A 20903-nucleotide genomic window follows, 5' to 3' on the forward strand; every position below is an offset into this window, starting at 1 on the left:
ACACTGCAGTAGCAGTTTTCTCTCTGACACATACAGAGAGCCCAGACTGACYGAATATTAAGCCATGTGAATATGCCTCATAGATGAGAAATGTACATTTCTCATGCATACATTTTTACTCACACTTTTATACSTAGCATAAACTGAGAAAATTCTTTAAGTACTGTTTTTGTTTTGTAATAGTATCTAAATAATAGATGTAAATAATTAGTTATGAAAAACATTTTCAAAAAGTTCCAAGATATACAAGAACCTTTTGATGAACAAAGACTGATCATAAATGAGCAAGAACAAAGACAATGCTTCTGACACCAGTGAAAAAGTAGCTACGATTAAAAATGCTCAGAACTGTGGTTTTTCAAAACAGCTCGTTTCTGTTGGTTTCTATAGGACTGAAAGATGTCAGAACTGCTGAAGTTTTATTTATCATCACTCTAGACATGCCTTTCTCAGAAAGGGCACTTGAAAATAATTAAAAAACAAAACAAAACATCTCTTAGAAGCATGGCCTCCCTTAAAGATTGTGACTGAAGTTACTTACTATATTGACTGTAGAATTAAAACCTCACCTGAACCCGTACATAAACCACCACATCTACAGGAAAGGATGAATACGCTGATGTTGATGATGACACCAATGATGTTGTGGACTCTTCTAAGGGATCTTGTATATCAAATTGCCCCATGTCTTCATCCTGTGAACTAACAGCTTTTAACAAGTACAAGTATTCATTAGAAAGTGGAATTTAAAGGGAAGAGCAGCTCAACGCCATCAGAAGACAAAAAAGACAAAAGCCTAGAATACTACAATATAACGATACAACCTACCTGTATAATTCCTTTCAATTGGTGTAATCGGAATGGTTTCAAGAGCTTTCTCTAGGAAGTCCAGTAAGCATGGACTAATGACCATTTCTTCTGGCAACGACTGGAGTGCAACCCACGCATATAGTTTAGCAGTTTTCACACCACCACTTCCTTTCCCTTTGGCTGCAACATTGAAAAGATAAATTTTTCTACTGTAGTCATATTTAACTGCAACTGATAAACTTCAGGTGATATTTCATAACTAACAGCTGTTTCCTCTAATTTTCTGCATCATCATCATMTGAAAAAGCATAAATTGGAGTAATCAGAAAAAAAAATTAAACCACAAGGTTTCACTAAAAAACTGTGTGAAAACAACTATTAGTCTATCATGCTTGATTGTAATTGCATTGTGCTTGCTCTTTACCAGGCACTCTTGCACCATTTTTACCCCTTTGCTTCTTTCAAAATAGCACTGAGAATCAGACACACAAAATTCTTCTCCAAACAGACAAAGTGACCACAGCTGACTGAAGATGAAAGAATATTAGGAAAATGACATAAATGAATTTGGGACAAATGTCAGTGTGAACTGAGAGAAAAAAAAAGATTAAAACAGTAAATGGCAAGTCTAACTGCATCTATGCAAAGAACAACTGAAGATTCTAAACAAGCATTTTTTCAAAGCCTAGAGATAACCAGAGTATAAACTAATGGAAAGACTGTTCTCTTAAATCTGTGGAGAAGGCTAGCACTTGGATCCGTGCTCACCAAAAGATAAAGAAACTTTTGGCAAGTTACGGACAGAAAATACCGGTACCAGCTCAATTACCACCTATACGTAATACAGATATTACTACCTGTAAGAATCAGATAGCACAACCAGAGGTGAATAAAATACCATTTATATTCAAATAAGAGATAATGATTTGAGATTCTCCAGGAAAAATATAAATATTAACTGAGTGCCTACAATAGAGCTTAAAAATCCTTTTATTTACTAAGCAAACAAGCAATGAATTTTCATTCTATGCGAGCTATTCTTTCTGTGCCTCTGACTCTCTAGATGGTCCCATCTTGCTTTTACTGCAGACTAAAGATACTAAGACAAAACAGTTTCTGTTCAAGAGGAAAAGTAACACAGATAATAAATTTTTAGTATTTTAAAACCATCATAAACTAATAATTTTTATAAAAATACATAGAGAAACAAAATAATTGCAATTTCTAGTTTTGGCAGACATTCATATTGTCATAAAAATGCGGATTATGGAAGTCCCCCAAATGTAGGGCTTACAGATACAAAACAGCAGGACTTGGTAACTAGAAATGACTTGGTACAAATTTAAAGGCAAAGAATGGAAAGAAGATATGCAAGTACAAAACAAAATTGAAAAATAGTAGGATAAATCATGCGTATGTAATATTCAGCAATCAAAGAGGATGGACATTTAAAGGAGTCAGAGCTAATGGCTAAAAAGTGTGGGTAAATTGAAGGTATCCCCATTTCCACTCTTCTCTCCCAGCACCTCAGCTGTTTTTATAAAAAGTTATTATTTTTCCCTGCTCARATTTTCACAAATTCTGGCTATTTGTTTCTAAGGTAATATTCAAATGCTGAAGGAGAGAGGAGTGAAAGTCTCAGAAGGTGGAGGTACAATCTATGTATCTCTAGATCTGACATGATATAACAGGGACGCCTGCTTGAAAACGGGAATCATTTGAGATATAACAAGCTTTAGGTATTAAAACTCAGGTTATTCCAAATCACAGTTATTTAAGGGACTGCAACAGTTGAGGCCTCTGGTCTGGTATTTTGATTAATACAAATACCTCTAAACAGCTGTTCAAKACTACAGCAAGCAACTGAACTCCAAAAACCATTTTTCTATACATTACTTCCATGGCAAAGTTGCACTAGAAAACTTAAAAGTATTCTTCAAACAATGTAATGTATAGGTGTAAGAATTCATCTAACTTATTTTTCTTGGATTACGAATAAAGCAATCAGCATGCATGTTTTATTCAAATACTTAAGCTTTACTTTCCAGTAGTGAGCATTACTTTGTTAAATGAAAACTGAGAGAATGCAGTGATGGCCAGTCACTGAGATACTATGGTGACTGTTACTGAGAGTGGTTTAACATTTCCACAAATGCAGCTTTATGAACTACATTCACACTTCTGGGATTGGGTTTCTGTAGCCAATGTATAGACTTGATAAATATCATGCTTCAACTGATGTGCAGTCAGATCTAAAGCTAGTAGATTATATGAAGGGAAAATATAAGTCTGTGACAATTTTAGAAGGTTATTGTCTGTAAGTACCTGATGGGATGGGTGGGGGTTGGGGAGGAAGCAAGGTGTTAGTCTTGCTGTGGATAGTGCTAGATAAAGGAGGAGATGTGGCAGTATCTTTCATACCATACAGCTTGGACTCTTTGGAAAGGGTTCTTGGCAAAGAGGATCCTCGAGAAGTATTTGGCGATTCAGTCTTTAAAGTCTTAGAGTTGTAGTGCAACTAAAAGCAAATAAAAATCAATTTATTTCAAAAAATAATTCAGTTTCCGCACAGCTGTTTTGTGTCATTCCTCCTCTTCTACTTTTTTGGCATTATTTACAAAAATATCATCATAAGATATGTTACATTCCAATCACATTCAAGATATAGTTGCTGCATATGACCATGTAATTTTGTGATCATGTGTAATCATGCAACATCAACTGTTTGTTCCTGTCTGCACATAGCTCTCTTTCTGCCTTACTGTATTGTAAAAACATTCTGCTACTAAAATATAAGAACATTTCTGTTCCTTTCTTAAGCTTCTTTCTTACTAGGACAACAAAAATAATGATATATAAAAAAGCGGGGGGGGGAGGCGGGGACTGTGCAGTCTGAAGTCGTTTAGGAGAAAGTTTTCTCAGAAGAGGATTTTTTGAAGAATTTTTGATTCTGATTGGTAAAATAAACATTACACCATCAAGCCACAGAAAGAGAGCTTTATGTATTACGTTGGACAACTGCTAAGCTGTGCTTCTATCAGTTACAGATAATGATCAGAGCTACCTGTAAGAGAACAAAATATTGAAAAGGAAAACAACTAATTTCAGCCACCAAAGTGTTAATGGAACTGATTCCTTTATATTATGTAGTATCATATACATTGTTTGTTATAGAGCATCTTTCAACATAGTGCTGTTTCTGATGGGTATATACAGTGTTTTTATTTTTTTTCTTAAGAAAATGAGGGGGAGAAGAAGGTAAGCTGAAAATCTCTAACAGTTTTCAACACAGTGTYACAGAATCATCATTCTTCTTTTAGCAGTATCTGCAGAACTGAGCAGATTTTGCTGAAGTATACTGTACTTGCATATATCATAACAATATAGTTGGTTTTAGATCATATTTGAGCATTGAGAAAGAGTGTTTCCCTGTCCAGTTAGGCAGTAGTTTTACCTTTACATCCACTCCGGGAATATAAAACACTGTTGTTTCCACATCACTAGATTTTGTCTGTAGAGATGATGGCACTTTCTTGCCAGCAAGTAAATGAGTAGTAGATGCATAATTAGTTTGAAATTTCTTCTTTTTTGAAGGAGACTCCTGATCTAAACTTCTGGAACTCCGATCATAACTCCTAAAATAAATACACTGCATGTTATTAACACAAACCTAATACTCTTAYGGATAAAAGTATGCTGTCCTGTCTGGTATTAAAAAAACTAGAAGATTAACAAGAAACAAACATGTAATATCAGCTATATAAAGATTGCCATCTCTGCTTTATTCTTTGCTTTGTGRCCTGCACTCCCTTTTTAGCTGCCCATTCTGGTTTTGCAAAAGCTTATTTTGTGATTGTTTCAAAGAGCAAAATCTACAAAATTATTTTTAAGTCATTAGGCAAAAAACCCTCCATAGCTCTGTACCTTTACAGTGAAGTTGACCTACAGCATCTGACTTGTTATTTGTGAACAATTCCTTGACGTACAGATACTAATTATTGATTTTCTTTCTCTGTTCTAAGGTCTGGCTTCATATCAATTCCTGAGATTCTCTTTCCTGGTCTATCAAATCTTAGATAAAAGTAGTCTCATAGGAAGACAGAAATCAAACACTTGCTAACAACAGATCTCCTTTATATATCTCTCAGCATGAAAAAGTATTTCTCAATTGTTCCTACCTCTTAAATTTGAAGTTAAAACAAGCAAATCTCATTTTCTCATGCTACTTTATTCACAGATAAGTTTCTTAAAGTTTAAAATATCATTAACATCACATTAGACTAAAAGTAATCAATGTAAAGCTGCTATTAGATCCCAGATTACATAAACACAGAAAAAGAATTTAAAAAATGAGGATGAGATCAAATCTCATTAGATCAGAACTAAAGCTCTTATGTCATCTCAGAAAAAGATTAATTAAACTAAGAAAGGAATATATGAAGAATATTAGCATGYATTTACATTCAGAAAATAATCCCTCCTCAAAGATCATGAGAAAACACAACAGTACGCAAATACTAGTCAAACTGTTATGTTGATATATGACATTGCAATGTTATTTCTCTGGAGACTGAAAAAAGGAATCCTAGCACTTCAGAAGCTTGGAATTTCACCTACAGAGGATAAAACATGTTTTCAAAAATATCAGTTGAAGAGAGGCATAAGCCAAATTTTCCTAACCATGTACAAATCCCTGTGTCRTACTCAACACTAATAGCTGGTAGTGATGTTACAAAATCTGAGACTAATGTGATGCTAACAAACTAATTTACACATCTTCTATGCTTTTCAAACAAGTCAGCGCATAAGAATCACTAATTATTGTGCATATTGTGGTAATAACTTAAGTGATAGAAATATCAGGTTTATAGCTAAAGAAGAATAAAATAGCGATAGTGTTCTCCACAAGCTAATCGAGGAATAAGTTGGTTACCTTCGTAAACTAATGTCATCATGTTCCTGCTGAAGCGTTGTAGGGTGCAGCACACACTTTCCACAATCAATTTCAACTCTAATATCAAGTTCAAAGTCAATATTTCTCTCTGTGGTAGTGCCAGTCACACTCCTGTTGGTAGGCGTTGTTGGCCAGCGTTCAGTGAACAGTTGGTGGACTGCAGCAAAGCCTGTTGCTTTCTTCCGAGAGGTATTCCTGCAGAGGCACAATTGCAAATCAGGTATTAGGATGGAATTTATCTGAACAGATACTAGAAAGTATTGTTAGACTATGTTTACACTCAGCATATAACATTTTAAGAAGGTTTCCAGGAAAGGCTTTATCTGATGCGCAGCAATACACTGATCTGCCCCTCTTTGGGCCTGATACTACAAAGAACCAAAGGTTTCTTATTTTAAACTCTCGATCAAGCAAAAGATAGAAAAACATACATACAATTATTTTATTTATAACATATTATTTACATTATTACATGCACTTTATTGAGGTATAACTGGTAGATAACACACAAAGTTATGCTGTATCTAACAAATCTGTCAGCTGTTCCCACTAAAACCTGCCCTTTGCCTCAAAAAAACTCTCTTTCCAAGTAAATTTCTAACAATTGTCTCTTTTATAAAAAGCAGCTACCTTTTCACACCAGTGTTTCTCCTGCTCCCTGGTTGTACCTGCTGAACACAACTTCCACCTGCCCTCCACATACACACTTCAGGCAAAAGTCAATCCTTTATCAGTAATGACAGCTTTTACAGACTTCAAGTCAGTATATTGAGTCAGTCAAGCATATTGTCTTAATTTACATGTTCTTCATTAGGACCAGTACTTACGGTGGTTTCCTATAAAAATAAGTCCTCTCTCTTTCGTGGTCATCCTCCTTCTCAGAGTCTTCACTGCTTGATGATAAGCTGTCATCTCGACGTCCTTCTTCTGGCTGGAAGGGAATGCCGGGTGAGAAGACTACTGGAGTTTTGGGTGAACCAAATACTGAGCATGAGCCTTCACTAGTAGATGAGTAATGGGAGGGACCATCAATAGTTACAGACAAAAGGTCCATTTCTGTCTCCTCTGGAAACTGATTACAAGAAAACAAAAAGATATTAAATTTCCACAGATATCGTTTCTGTCAAGAATGTATTAGACAGCTCTGGAGTGGGGGAATGGGGCAAAGAGTGGTTTGAGAAACTCTCACACCCAAGTTCCTCATAATACAGAGATAASAGATAAAGGAATTGCAAGATGAATTATGAAAAAATAATCAAAGAAATGAAAGCTTGTTGGGGAGACATTGCCACTGCCTAGTGATTGATCTTAATTTGTTAGCTAAATGTCTGATCGATTCATACTGCCAGAAGTAATAGAAACAYATCATTTAAATTTAAAAGGTGTATTTTGAAGGAAGAGAACAAGAAATAGCAAAATCATCATGAACCTTGTAAAGGGCGGAAATACCCAGAAGTGTTAGTGACATGTACATGCAGAATGCTAACACAGAATGTACAGTATCATTTTAAATACTGGACTGTGCCCTTGAAAAAAGTGTCAGACAGATGTGCTTTAATATGAAAAGAACTTCAAGTCATGTTTCCAAAAGGGACCTCCTATTTCTCATGCAAGTCATACCTCAAGCACCACAGAAGCACTTCTGGAACACTGACACCATAATTATGCAATTGAAAATATATGGAAGTGTTAACACTATCTAAGTAGTATTACTGCAGGGCTACATAGTGGTTGTCTGCAAATTCAAATTAGAGATGCGTTAAAGTTTATTTAAGAACTCGCATTGTAAAATTTTTTTTTTTATTCAACATCTGACAACTTTATTTGGTAACATTTTGCTAGGCCAACAAAACTTAAGCTAACTGGGCTTATATTTGAGTATAAGGAGAGGAAAAGAGGGAGGAYGGTTTTTGTATGTGAAGATATTTATATGTGCTAAGCACAGTTCTAGACTTCATTTCTCCTTCACTCTCAGAAACGAGAATTTGTTTCCTAAGAGTGAGCTGGGAGAAAGGTAGGTTATCTAAGTATCTTTTTTTTAAGAAAGCCTTTTGTTATTATATTAAAACATGCTTTTTAAAGCATTTCAAAAATATCATTTTGTTCTCTATGTATTAAATTTTGACAAGCTTCCTGCTCTGTATTATTTGAAAATGTCTTACTCTGCATTACGTACAGGAACTCCAACAGAAGAAAGTACAAGCAGATGTCCTTCCACCTAACAATTATTTTGTACTGGTGTCGATGCCTGCAATCTTGGAACACTCTGTAACAGATGGAGACATCTGCACAGGCATCAAAGTCCTCTTCTAAAGTGTGCTCAAGATAGGTATCAGTCAAGGCTAGACTTAAGTCTTTTTACATCAGCCTTGATCACAGTCTTTGTAAACACAAAAATAAAATTCTCTTAATTTATTTCGCAGAACGACTAAGCTTTAGYTCTGCATAAAAATGTACACACACTGTGAAGTCTATCAATATCCTACTATATTCCTTTGCTTACTTCACAAATGTAAACTTAAGTATTTTCAGATTTGAAATACATTCTGTTTAGCTAAGTGCAGAAAGAGATGAAACGCTGAAAAGCAGCTCCCTGTAAGAAAAATTAGTTGTCTGGCAAAGAGTGTTTGTTTCTTCTCAGAAATACCTGAAAAGACCCTTCCCCTGGACAGCTGGTTTGTTGTGCAATCCCCCAAACTGTTTTATTCAACTTAGTTAAAAGTAAAAAGAAAAATACAAATTAAAACAATTATAGCAACCTCAGCTATGCAAAACAAACCCCCACACAACAGTGACATTTTTAAAATGTAAAAAAAACAAGATTCAACAATTCTTTTTAAACACGCAAAGGATATACTTGTAGGACTACAAACTCACCCATTTCCAAAACTCCAAATATATCTGAATGCAAAAAGTACAAGCAATTTTTGTACACTTCTGTTGAAATTTCCCACAAAACCYCCTGTATTACTATTATATATGTCAGACTGGAAAAATATCCTTTTCAAATATTTTCCTAAATATCTCAATTAATTCCCACCCTAACATTTCAATTAGTTTCCATGTTAAGAAATCAAAACATCTATTTTCTATCAAAATAAATCTATTTTCAAAACATATCAATATTTTTGCACACACACACACACACACACACAGACGCCCACGCACATTCAAGCAATTCAGATCTGCCTAAGTATACCTATCTCATGAACTTGTGACCAAATGGAACAAGACATTAATTAGTATGACATATAAAGTAATTCTTACAGAATCCTGTATGTTAAAGGTCACTCTTGGCCCAGGAGATGCTGCATCTACACGGATATCTGGGAGATCTTCACTGTCTCCTAGTCGAGAACTACAAGCAGAAACAGTAAGAATATCTTTACAATTTTTTACTACAGGATTTTGTATCCATGTAAACATTTAGCTATACAAATATATAGCAATTAAAAAAGTGCGGTCAGTGCTTGCCATATTATCAAGGAAGCAAATATTAAATCAGAATTGATTTATTTATGATACATGAAAAGAGAGGGGGAGGAAGAAATAAAGTAGGTGCACGTTACTTGGCTAGTAGCCCAGGCTAACCAATCTCTGCCTTATTTTTATTTTTTTTAACTTTCTCAGGTCTGAGTCAACATGCAGAAATTATGAATTAGGAGGGCGGGGGGAAGACCTATATGATTTACCATCTGGGACATAAAAAAAGTTGACAGATGACATGCAAGGCAAAGTAACTACTCGTCATTACAGAATATATAGATACTATTTTGCATTCGTAATGAAAGTAATCATTAAGTTTTTTTAAAATGTAGTCTTTCTTATTATGCTAGCCCTAAGACTAAATTACAGAGCAGCACAAAAGCCTAATTTCTGGTTCTCTTCAGATAACCTTGGTAAAAGGTAAAATGAAAGTGTTTCTTTGTCTGAGAGATCTTGAACTAGAACCTTCATACCTTCAATTCTTGCTCTGCTTTAAGCATCAATAATGCTAAATAATTCCAAAGAAAGATTCCCTTTCCAAGGGCAGCTGGAAAAATTCACTTTTTAGTACTTTATTTAGAGGCTTTCTTTTCTTTAGCTGGAATATGTATTTCTGTTATTTTCACATCTGGGTTATTTATAATGCATTTAACTGCATAACCATTCATATTTGAAGCAAATTCCTCTTAAAAACTGCCATTCTCATAGGAAAAAAATGCAAAGAATTCTAAAATAAAAAGGGTGGAGAGGAGTGTTAAACTTTTCTATATTTAATACATAAAAACGCAGCAAGATTTTTTATTCCAAACTGTGAACCCTTCAGTTGTATCTATAGGAGCAACAGACTCACAAACATATATTCTAAAATCAGAGTAAACACTTAGAAGAAAACATCATTATACAACAGCAGTTTGTTCAGCAGCCATTAAATGACAAAAAAAAAAAAAAAGGCACATACAATACAAACAAGGAGATTAAAGAAAATTATCATTCATAAACTAAAGAACTTTGCTTCCTTTCCCTCATTACAAAATCTCTTTTTAAAATATAATTGGCAATCAAGCATAGAAACCAAAAAGATTACACTGTACCATTTTTACTCATACACTAAAAGTTCATTGAGTACGTCTTGAAAACAGAATCCTATAAAAAGCCCTAAGTTTCTATAGAAGTGGAAACTTTCTCCTCAGATTACATGCAACTAGAGTCCATAAAAAAAGATGTTTCAAAAAGGTGAAAAAAAATAATATTCAGAACATACCTGTCTTCCAGACAGAGCTCCTCTAATCCAACCCAACCACATAAAGTTCCTTTATTGTAGGCAGCAGCTGTAACAGCTCAAAGCCAAGGCTCCTCTGTTACATATGCTGTTGTCGCTTTTATGGATCTCAAACTCCCAGAAGTTTACCTTGTTCTGTCCATTCTCTTCAGAGGTGGTCTTCCTGATGCTGAAATACTCTTAGATCGGCTATAGCTGGGTTTGTATCCAAGACCCCATTTGTCTTTCAAGGAAGCAGCCTAAAAAAAAAAAGTATTTAAATGAAACACTGAGGTTGGTGCATACTGAAAAGACAGTCTAGCAAGCTACAGTCTTACTTTACACAAGTGTACTAGTAAAGATAATGGTTCAAGTGTTTCTCTTCATCGGCATTTGCCTACATCTTTGTTTTGCCTTTGTATATATGTTCACAGAATCATAGAATCAGTAAGGTTGGAAKGGACCTCTGGAGAGCATCTAGTCCAACCTCCCTGCTCGAGCAGGATCACCTAGAGCATGTTAGACAGGGTTGCATCCAGGCGGGCCTTGAAGATCTCCAGAGAAGGAGACTCCACAACCCCTCTGGGCAACCTGGTCCAGGGCTCCATCACTCTCACAGGGAAGAAATTCCCCCTCACGGTCAGGCAGAACTTCCTGTGCTTCAGTGTCTGCCCATTGCCTCTTGTCCTATCACACGGGACAACTGAAAAGAGTTTGTCCCTGTCCCCCTGACACCCTCCCTTCAGGTACTTGTACACATTGATCAGATCCCCCCTCAGGCTTCTCTTCCCCAGGCTGAAGAGGCCCAGCTCTTGCAGCCGTTCCTCATGGGGCAGATGCTCCAGTCCTCTCATCATCCTCRTAGCCCTACGCTGGACTCTCTCCAGCAGCTCCGTGTCTCCCTTGTAGTGGGGAGCCCAGAACTGGACGCAGTACTCGAGATGAGGCTTCCCCAGGGCTGAGGAGAGGGGTAGGATCACCTCCCTCAACCTGCTGGCAACAGTCTTCACCTTCCACGCTTGCTGGAATTGATGAAGTCCTGTTGCCAGAGAAAAGCATGCCCAAAGCTAACAATTCAACTACTTTGGCACACATCCTTCCTATCTACCACCTTGGTAACAGAAGAACATGAGCTAGAATGGGAACATCTGAGAAGGAGTTGCAAACAAATTGTAAAAAGAAAGATCTTTCAAATAATAAAGCTGATGCTTATGGCAATGAACTTGGAGCTCATGCACTAGGGCACACGCTATATACATCTCCACATACACATTTTCCAAGCATTTCCTGTGAATGTGCAAACGAAAATCCATTTATGATATAGTGGCTGTGAAATTTCAGTTTTCATATTGCTATTATTACAAGAGGGAAAAAATATTTTTCTCCTCATAAAGTTAAATGGGTAACTGAAATACTTGATATTCTTAACCTTTTTCCATGTCTAATATTTCCCTTGCATTAACTGATAGAAATGTGCAATCCAAGCGCTAWAGTATTTTTTAAATAACTTAATACTGCTTACCCTCATGCTGGATCGACGAAGCTTTTTACGAACATCTCGGCGGATATCATTCACAGCCACTGACTCCAATTGTTGATACCGCTGAATTTCTTGATTTATAGTCCCYTCACTTGCACCTAATTTTCTGGGGATAAATTAGGGCTGAGTATTTTACAAATACACAATTATTTCACAAATTTTCACACACTATTTTCACCATTTCAAAAATCTCTATGTTAAAATGATACCCTGTTATCCCTGTAAAACATTCCACTTTCATTTTTTTCAGTGGTTATCACCAGTGCTGCCTTTTTCGAATATAGCTGCGGAAGATATGTTCTTGTTTCATTATACAAATTTTGTCCTTTAAGAGGACTCTGATTATAAGGTTTCTCTCTCCAAGTCACTTCGCAAAGCAAATACAGGACATTGAACAAACTGTCGTGCAAGGAGATCCCAAACAGTAGGCTATGATGATAACCATGGTGGAGAACAAGAATGTCTAGTGCAGCAACTCTCTCAGTTTCAAAAAGCCCTAAATTTAAGGGCTTTCTGTGCACTTTCAATCACATGACATAGTTGTTTTTAATTAAAAACAAACAAAATGGGAAAATCAAAGAATCGCCAGCAGGTTGAAGAAATATCCTGCTGTAGCAGTCCCACAGTCATGTCATGCAAATGACAGCTTTCTACAGAAGATTACATTCTGCAGAAATACCATTGCTAAAYAATTTACAAAACTCTGCTAAGTATCAGCTATTTTGAATGAATCAGGCTTTATTAAGGCATTAATACACTCAGAAGAGAAAGAYATAAAACCTAATTTTTGATTCTTGTATTCACATTAGAAGAAACACTTAACCTAAGACCCAGAGTTCAGTTACAATTGCCCTCTCACTGCTCACAGMAATTTTATTCCAAGTAAAAGCACTAAAACATGCTCCTTCTGTATTATTTAACATGTAATTACCAAGGTCTATATCACCATCCCAGACAGAAGCATTTACAGTAAATGTGCCATAYGCCAAAAGAAAAAAAAAAGAAGAAGAAGAAAATATTATTGTTAAAAATGGTTAATACAATTTACATTCCCCTCTTGCTGCGAGCATTATCAGATAACTTCTTTCTTCAGGATTTTAGCATGTATAGTATATGAGTTTTAGTTTTAAAATACCATCATGAAAGATGCAAAAATAGTTAATTTAAATAAGCTTATTCTTCTTTCAATGAACAGAACATTATTAAAGTAATATATTTTATTAATCACACTGATAAAAAAACAGGATGTAACTACAGTTTGGGACTGGTAAGAAACTGATGATGCTCAGCCAGATCCAGAAGAAATATAGACTAATGTGACACTTGGAGAAGCACTTGAGAAATYTGAGAGAGTACTTGCTCATCTGAATTTTTCTTAGAGAATCATCAAGTACAAATTTTTAAAAATAAAACAGTAATTTCCACTTGACTATCACAAATGCTGCAAAATATGTGATAAGAAAAGGGAAAAAAAAATCTCAGGTGTAGTTTTGTTATTCCCAAATTTTAAACAATTTAAAGCAGACCTACATAAAAGGAAAGCCCAACTTACTTTAAATCATCTATTACTTTAGCTTGCTCATTGAGTTCTCTAATATCGACTAAACGTTTCACAAATTTTCTTCCTCGTTGCTCTCCAGTTTGGATACTAGACGCTCCCTGCCGTCGGTGATCAACAATCTCCTATTCAAAGTAAACATTTAATTAGTGTCCTCATAAAAATTGGACAACATTATCATTTAACAATAAGCAAACTGAATTTCACACCTTAAAATTTGGAACATTGCATGCAAAAGAATCAGTTTCCACTCAAAAGGCAGCTGATTGGAATTTTTCCAGTGATCCAAATCCCATCATTCAATTAGACACACTAGCTACTACATACATGTCCCCATGAGCAGGATCTGCCTGCTTTCATATGTGATGCGCTAGACTGAGGAGAGTCACACTTCGCTGACCCCAAAAGATATTCTACAGGAACAGAGTATCGATGGTTTAGGGGGCTCAAACCCAGCAGGTGATTTACAATCCGCTGCCCAAATGTTAGCTTGCGTGCATCTCCACATAATGAACCTCCACCTGATTTCTAAACAACAAACATGACTGTTAGTGTTCTGGAATAAAGTTTTTACTTTGGCAGGCAAGAGACATTTAAAAGACAGCCATTGAAGAACATCTGTTAAACAAGTTTTACATGAAATGAAAAAACAAGATTAACAGTATATTGGGCAGTAGTACCAAAAATGAAGTTTTCTAATTGGTTTATCATGTTAGTAACTTCTTTTCCTGTTAAGAAAACACATCTACAGCCACAGCTTTTCCAAAGCAGATATCCAAAGGTAGGTACTACATTTTCAAGTTTCGAAATGCAAATCCGTAGCACCACATAAGACCAGTAGAAATATGATATGATTTCTTGTTTTCTAACTCCATATTTCAAAGAAATTAACACACAAACTGTTTTGATTTGTATGAGCTACAAATATAGACAGTAACACGCTGTATTCAAAAACTCAAGGCTAAGACATTTCCATTTGATGGAAAACTTTTTCAAGCCTTTGCTAGTTAATAGCACTTATTTTGGTTGATTCACTTACTGCATGTATCGTAGGAGACATAGTGTCAACTTCGTCCTCATCTGACAGGTCAGCTATGTTTACAGAGTTGAGGTCAGCAATATCGTCAATATCTTCTTCTCCTGTCAATGTTGTTAGAGTGTTGCCTAAAGCATTCAGTCTTTTCCCAATGTTTGGATCCATGTGGACATCGATACCACACATCTTCCACAAGACATTGAGTGTCCAGGTTCCAGCACTACTACTTTCTAGATAAAAAAAAAAAAAAAAACTTGAACAGTGCTTCCTCTTGTAAAGCATTTCCACACTGGGTTTCACGTTAGTATGCCAATACCGTGTTTACCAGTTATGAACAACTATCTTCTCCACCTGCCCGGGAAGAACTTTGAGGAAAACATTTTCTACAACTGAAATGCTTTTTAGAAGTACTTCACAGGTAATAAGTTATATGTCTTTCACAAATGATGCAAACAAACAAACCTAATGAAAACAGAATCCCCTGAGCCAAGCTGATCACCAGGAGATGATAAAGCATCTCAGACTTCAGTTCTCACAATTGCAGCCAAGTACACTATTCCAGAACAGGGTTTCTAACAGCAGGAAACTTAAAGGATGACCATCTGTGTGAAGAAATGCTGACCTATTTACAGGTCAAGTCCTGAATAAAAATGCTGGAAAATGTCATAATATATTGTATGAATAGTATGTCTGCCGAATGTAACATTCTCCCAAGATTTTTCTAATGAATGACACTTTTCAGCATCACAATACAGAACTTGCTTTAACAGAATGACACCACATACTGCTCTTCCCCTAAATGGATTTATCCTGTCTTTCTGCATTCACAATACCATCTGAGGCAAATTTTCAACAGTTGTGACGTTCCAATTTTTACGTCTTTTCAACACTGAAAAGCTAATGAGTGGTAATAACTAGCAAAACTCTGGGGCTAGGAGACACCACAGATGGAACATTTGGGCAGACGAATGAGCAGAACCAAGCAGCAGGTAAGAGTACTGAGAAGGACCATCACAGGTAGTTTTGAGGTCTTTCGAGAAATGCAGAACTCAGTAGGAGAGGCTGGAAGAGAGGGAATTTGGGAAGAGTAAGAGCTTTCTCTGGAAGAGGGGAAGGAAGGATGAAGTCCAGGATGCAAAGTCTCAGCATTTTAAGCAATGGGGGATTTGACAGTCTCTAGGTGCAGGAAGCATGAGGAAAACAGTACTATTAGGAAGAACTATTCCTCAACCAAGGAACTTGGCCAGGTAACAAACATAYATGCACTGTGTGTTTCCTTACAGGTAAAAATCTACAATGCGTGTTGCTGACACGACTCAAAATCCAGCATAGTTTGAAAAGATGAAGCAGAAAAAATCATAAAGGAGTCTTATAAGGAAGGCCAGGTACTTTAAACAAACAAACAAACAARCAGTCAAATTAAATTATACGGCAGTTATAAGATTAAACTTGAGCATCAATTTTCATGTTTTAGGAATGCTTTACTTATATAGCAATTGAATTATAAAAAAGTATATTACCTGCTGCAGCTTGTCCTGTTGTCCTAGAACATACTTCATATGTACCATCTGGCACAACACCTGCATATGAAACACAGACTGGTCAGGCACAAAGAGTCAAAGTTACTATAGCTCAACCCTTGTCAGATTCTACAGCTACAGGGCAGCTTCTTGCCCTACATATATAAAACATGAGAGACATTGGATTGGAGCTGCATTCTTTTGTTCTCATCAAACGATTTTATTCTTACTTGGCAAAATAATTTACTGGGTAACTTCCAAATTGCTATAAACTTACAATTCTATATAAATTTTAGAATCTTCATTATAATGTAAATGAAGATAATTTAACTACTAAAAACTTACTGGGATCTTATGAAGTTATAAAAAAGCAATACATTCAACTCTTATATCTGTCAGACGGAATGTAGATAAATGCTTGCAAACAGACATGCAATGAAATCCTTAATAAAGAAAAACATCATTTAGAAGTAATACAACCTTTCAGGTCCACATTATTCTGGCTGCAAAAGGCCAAAGTCTCCTCTTTATCCTCATGGGAAGTTTTCAGCAGCTTTGAAAGCCCAGAAAAGTGTAAAAAAGGATTTATGACTGAAATACTATTGTCCAGTAGAAAAACATACACACTTACATGCATTCATGACTAGATCTCCTCGTATTTCTGGTTTCCAATCATCCCAGCTTGTCTCAAAGCCATCAGCAAAACGGATACAAAAGTTTTTAAAATGACCTTTGCTAACTAAAGATTCTGAGGAGCAGGCCGTGATTAATGTACTTTCAATGGTCAGGACTAAAGCAGAGCCAGTGTCAAGATCTGCAGTGTGGTTAGACTAGAAAGTAAAATCATAGAGAGAATTTACTGGTGATTGCAAAGTTTAGGTGATTTCACACATGCTTTAAAAACTGTTTATCTTTCYCTCTGCTACTGAGAAAATTGAACCTCTCCTTGTATCTTCTTGTACCTTTATCTTCGCTACAGAAAATTTCAAAAGCATCACATCTGTCCACACAATGTTTTGGACTATTATTTACAAGTACATGCAAAACCTACATTCTAAACATAGTCAAGCTTATCTGGAAAAGCAAAGAAAATCCATGCTTGATCAAGAACTACAYGATCAAGCACTATGGACCATGTGATGCTACTGGCCACAGAACATGAGCTCAGGACTTTATTCTTCTTTCCAAAAAGGACTGCCCAGAAGTTACACAGAGGCTTGAACAATTCCAAAAAGCTGCTTTTCAGGTATAGGTGATTTTGGTGCTTATTTTGATGTCTACAATAACGCAGAGTCTTAAAAACACACATTGATTGTATACAAAAGGCCTGTCATTCTGTGCACTTGCAAGAAAGCCCACACATTCTGTTTATAAAGCTAAACCTCTTTTGATCCAGTATGAACATTGTAAACATGCTATTCTATATTCAGCTTTTAAAAGATTTTATAAATACAATTTTCATTTTTATAATTTACTACAATTTGTAACATAAAAGCATAAAATGCCATCTGCTTATTCCATAGCTGCCAGATACACAATTCAATATCCCAATGTTACCTCTTAGGACTTTTATGTTATTGTCCTCATTACTCCTTTACATTTCTACATACTATGACTATTTCTTCCAYGACATTATAGTGATTCTTTCCCTTTCTGGAATTATTCCCCACTAGCAATATTCCAAATTTAATATATACTCTGAGTGAACAGTTTCTGAAACCAAGGTGTTTTCTCAAAGCCATCTAACTTTATCTATGCTCCACTCCCTCATTGTATTTTTTTAAAATGCCGTCAATTGCTAATGTAGTATTTTCAGTTTTGCACCTAAGTGGTGGAAGTCATACCTTCGCCTTATATATGAAGGGACAAACTTAATTGCAATCATTCAAAAAAAAGGAACAATGGATGAACAGAAGGAATACAGGACTGCATAGAATTGTTCCCTTACAGAGAAGGCGCACACAGCTGCTCCAGGAAAGCTAGAACAATTGATTTAGTTTCTTCCTTAAACACTTGAAAGATTATCTTATTTAACATATTACTTTYCCTTTAGCACAATGATATACTTTTTGTCAATAACTACATTTCAAATCTCATTCTGTAACTCAGTGAAAATGAAAATATGTATATTTTTCGGTTTAGTAAATCATACTCTCATTCCTTACTTTGATTAAACAAAAACAGCCAGAAAACTATGTAAAAGCCAACAGTTTCAGAGTCTTTCTATTTATAAGCACATGAAAAATAAAGGATTAAATGGAATATCTGRTAGCAGGTTTCAAGAAAATATGTTCCACCAAAACGCCTTCAAGGATTTCCCAAAGTACTGAGCTCATGTGTGGCGTAAACAAGAAACCATTATGTTGTCTCAAAGGGGACACACCAGCTGGAACATGCATAACCTCAGCCCTTCACAAAGGATAACATTTCTGTCATAAGCAATGTCATTATTGCAGTGTTAGTATCCTACAATTCCTATATTAGTGTGAGGATAAATTAGTTTCATCTGCATAAAAATCATACAGCACATACAAATGGRTATTTCAACAGACTACTTAGTCCTTCACCTCAGACGTTTTGATTACCTGAGGTGTGTTTGTGATGGGCAGGCAAATTCCTAAGTCATTGACAGTCAGCTGAAGAAAAAGGGTCCCAAAAGCCTGAGCAGATGTTTGTTGGATTCCTGGCAACATATCTACCACTTCTTTGGTGGCCATATGAATATCTTTATGCAAAGCCATCCTCTGCTCATTCCAGTTGTCATAAGCAGCCTTGTAATTCAGCCAAAATAATACAGCTTTATGAAGGAAAAACAGAAGTGTGTAAAAAAGTTTAAAAAAAAGAAAAAAGGAAACATTCAAAAAGTGCACGTTGACTGAAATTCATTTTTTCTCATTTTTACTGTTTCTCCATCCATTACTTTAAGACTGTGCATTATAACAATGCACATGAGTGCAAACACATACACATGCACACATTCAGAATGTAGAGAACAGTCTCATGCTAAAGGGGCCAAGACAGACAAAGAACATCCTTTAGTATCTATATTAACGCATTAAAATACAGAAAATGATGTTATTCCCAGCATTATTCACTTACATAAAGACTTAGAAAAGCAACTCCCTGCAAACTACCCGGAAACTAACCCCCTCAGCAAGTATAACTCATTGCCAATAGAAATGATTAATCTGCTGCCATGCAATAGATCTCTTCAATAAATTTCTAAACTTAAACTGATTTTTTTTACCTAGTATTTCTATCTGGCCTGAGAAACTAAGCCTTGAATAATCAAGCCTCTTTGAAAATAAATTTGTGGCAATTCTCTCTTTAGTACCTCTATCAAAGGCCACAGGTTGAGCAAAAACAATTGGTCTGTTCAGTGTAATAAGCACAGCTTCCCTATCTGATGAACCACTGATTTCTTCTCGAAGAGCATTTCTTAATCCAATTCTTGTCTTAAAATAGGCGACTTGATGGAAGTCTGACCCAGCTTCTTCATAGACCTTAAAATATTCAAAAAAAGAGGGAAGGATAAAAGCAGTAGGGCACATTGAAACAGGGAGGRGGTCATGAAAGGGAAAAAAAATAATCAGGTTACTTACTGAATTTCACAAAGTATAAAATTTAAAATAAGTAGTATTATCTGTCATTTCCCCTTTTTCTTTTCTACCCAAAGCTCTTCTAAGGATATTCAACTTCCTCCCGTTAAATTCTGATCACAATGATATTTTCTTTAGTTTGTCATGAAATATTAAATAATATAACTATTTATATATTCAAATCCTTTGTAATGACAGTACAATTTACCCGTTCWAAGGTTCATATTATTTTTTTAGGCATCATAAAATATTCTCATGTCATATAATTGGTGATTCCAGGTGACAGCAGGTTTAAGAATCCAAGAGATAAAATTGCCAAACTAAAACAGACAAACTAGGACAAAATGTAGGTCAAGCCAAGTTTGGATCTCATCTAATCTTAGTAATCTTAGCATGTACCCTAAAAATAATAGCAGTATCAATCAGAATTCTGAACTGGCCTCAGTAGCAAGGCCAAGACTGTTGCAAAGAGTAAGTAAGTTCCAAGTTATTAATAGAATTGGAGGTGGGGGGAAACCTACTTCACTCTCTTTTCTTTAATACAAGTATACTGGCCTTCATAGGAAAGATTTGCTAACTCTTCCAGAAAGCCATCTTTAGTTACTTCTTACATTGGAGGTAGAAATGATTTTGAACTACTGTGCAGATAACAGTATATTCTGAAAGTAAACTTTCACAATTTTATATGCTGCAAAATCCTTAAACTTTCCAGAAACACAAAACAAAACCCTACATCCACTCTGTAGCCACACAAGAAAAAAAAAAAAAAACACACAGCACAAGACAATCTTTTTGTTTTGTTGTACATTTTTCAATTGCCCTCTGTTTATTAATAAAGTCTGAACCACTGCATGCAAAGATGCTGAGCACTAACCTGATGTTTAACAATTTGTCCTAATGCCAGATTTAAATCCACCTGRCATTTACCAAACAGTTTGAGGTAGCTACTACTTCCAGGCATTGCTTTGGTTTGTAGTCTGTTTGAGAGCTCAAGTTCTATCAATCCAGTTTCAAATCTCACAGCTCGCATTGAGGGAGTTGTGGCTGTTACTTGAATTCCCTAGTAAGTAAAGAAGGTACAAAATTTTAGATTTACAATCTAGCTTACAGACATAAAAATAATTYGGGAAAAGAATCGTCAC

The 20903-nt window shown here is 35.7% G+C and overlaps 1 protein-coding gene across 8 annotated transcripts in view; it reads right to left on the reverse strand.

The window, feature by feature from the left end:
* The window catches only part of BLTP1 (bridge-like lipid transfer protein family member 1), a 121122-nt gene that overhangs the window by 15147 nt on the left and 85072 nt on the right, over positions 1 to 20903 (reverse strand). For 3 of the 8 annotated variants that reach the window (XM_085323888.1, XM_085323887.1, XM_085323886.1), the window contains exons 54-70: positions 20636 to 20821; positions 19497 to 19665; positions 18748 to 18959; positions 16794 to 16992; positions 16163 to 16222; positions 14646 to 14872; positions 13601 to 13731; positions 12031 to 12154; positions 10659 to 10768; positions 9032 to 9122; positions 8412 to 8474; positions 6592 to 6836; positions 5744 to 5959; positions 4265 to 4445; positions 3136 to 3328; positions 829 to 990; positions 570 to 709 (exon numbers count right to left, since the gene is read on the reverse strand). In XM_085323888.1, the coding sequence (XP_085180014.1) occupies positions 570 to 709; positions 829 to 990; positions 3136 to 3328; positions 4265 to 4445; positions 5744 to 5959; positions 6592 to 6836; positions 8412 to 8474; positions 9032 to 9122; positions 10659 to 10768; positions 12031 to 12154; positions 13601 to 13731; positions 14646 to 14872; positions 16163 to 16222; positions 16794 to 16992; positions 18748 to 18959; positions 19497 to 19665; positions 20636 to 20821 (2709 nt within the window). Of the gene's footprint in view, positions 1 to 569; positions 710 to 828; positions 991 to 3135; positions 3329 to 4264; positions 4446 to 5743; positions 5960 to 6591; positions 6837 to 8411; positions 8475 to 9031; positions 9123 to 10658; positions 10769 to 12030; positions 12155 to 13600; positions 13732 to 13933; positions 14135 to 14645; positions 14873 to 16162; positions 16223 to 16793; positions 16993 to 18747; positions 18960 to 19496; positions 19666 to 20635; positions 20822 to 20903 lie in introns of all 8 variants that reach the window. The other 5 variants (XM_085323894.1, XM_085323892.1, XM_085323891.1 and 2 more) reach the window with 5 other exon arrangements.

Source organism: Rhea americana, unplaced genomic scaffold (genome assembly GCF_003343005.1).
Source record: "Rhea americana isolate MKP2758 unplaced genomic scaffold, rheAme1 scaffold_89, whole genome shotgun sequence".
In the NCBI taxonomy this organism is placed as follows: Eukaryota; Metazoa; Chordata; class Aves; order Rheiformes; family Rheidae; genus Rhea; species Rhea americana.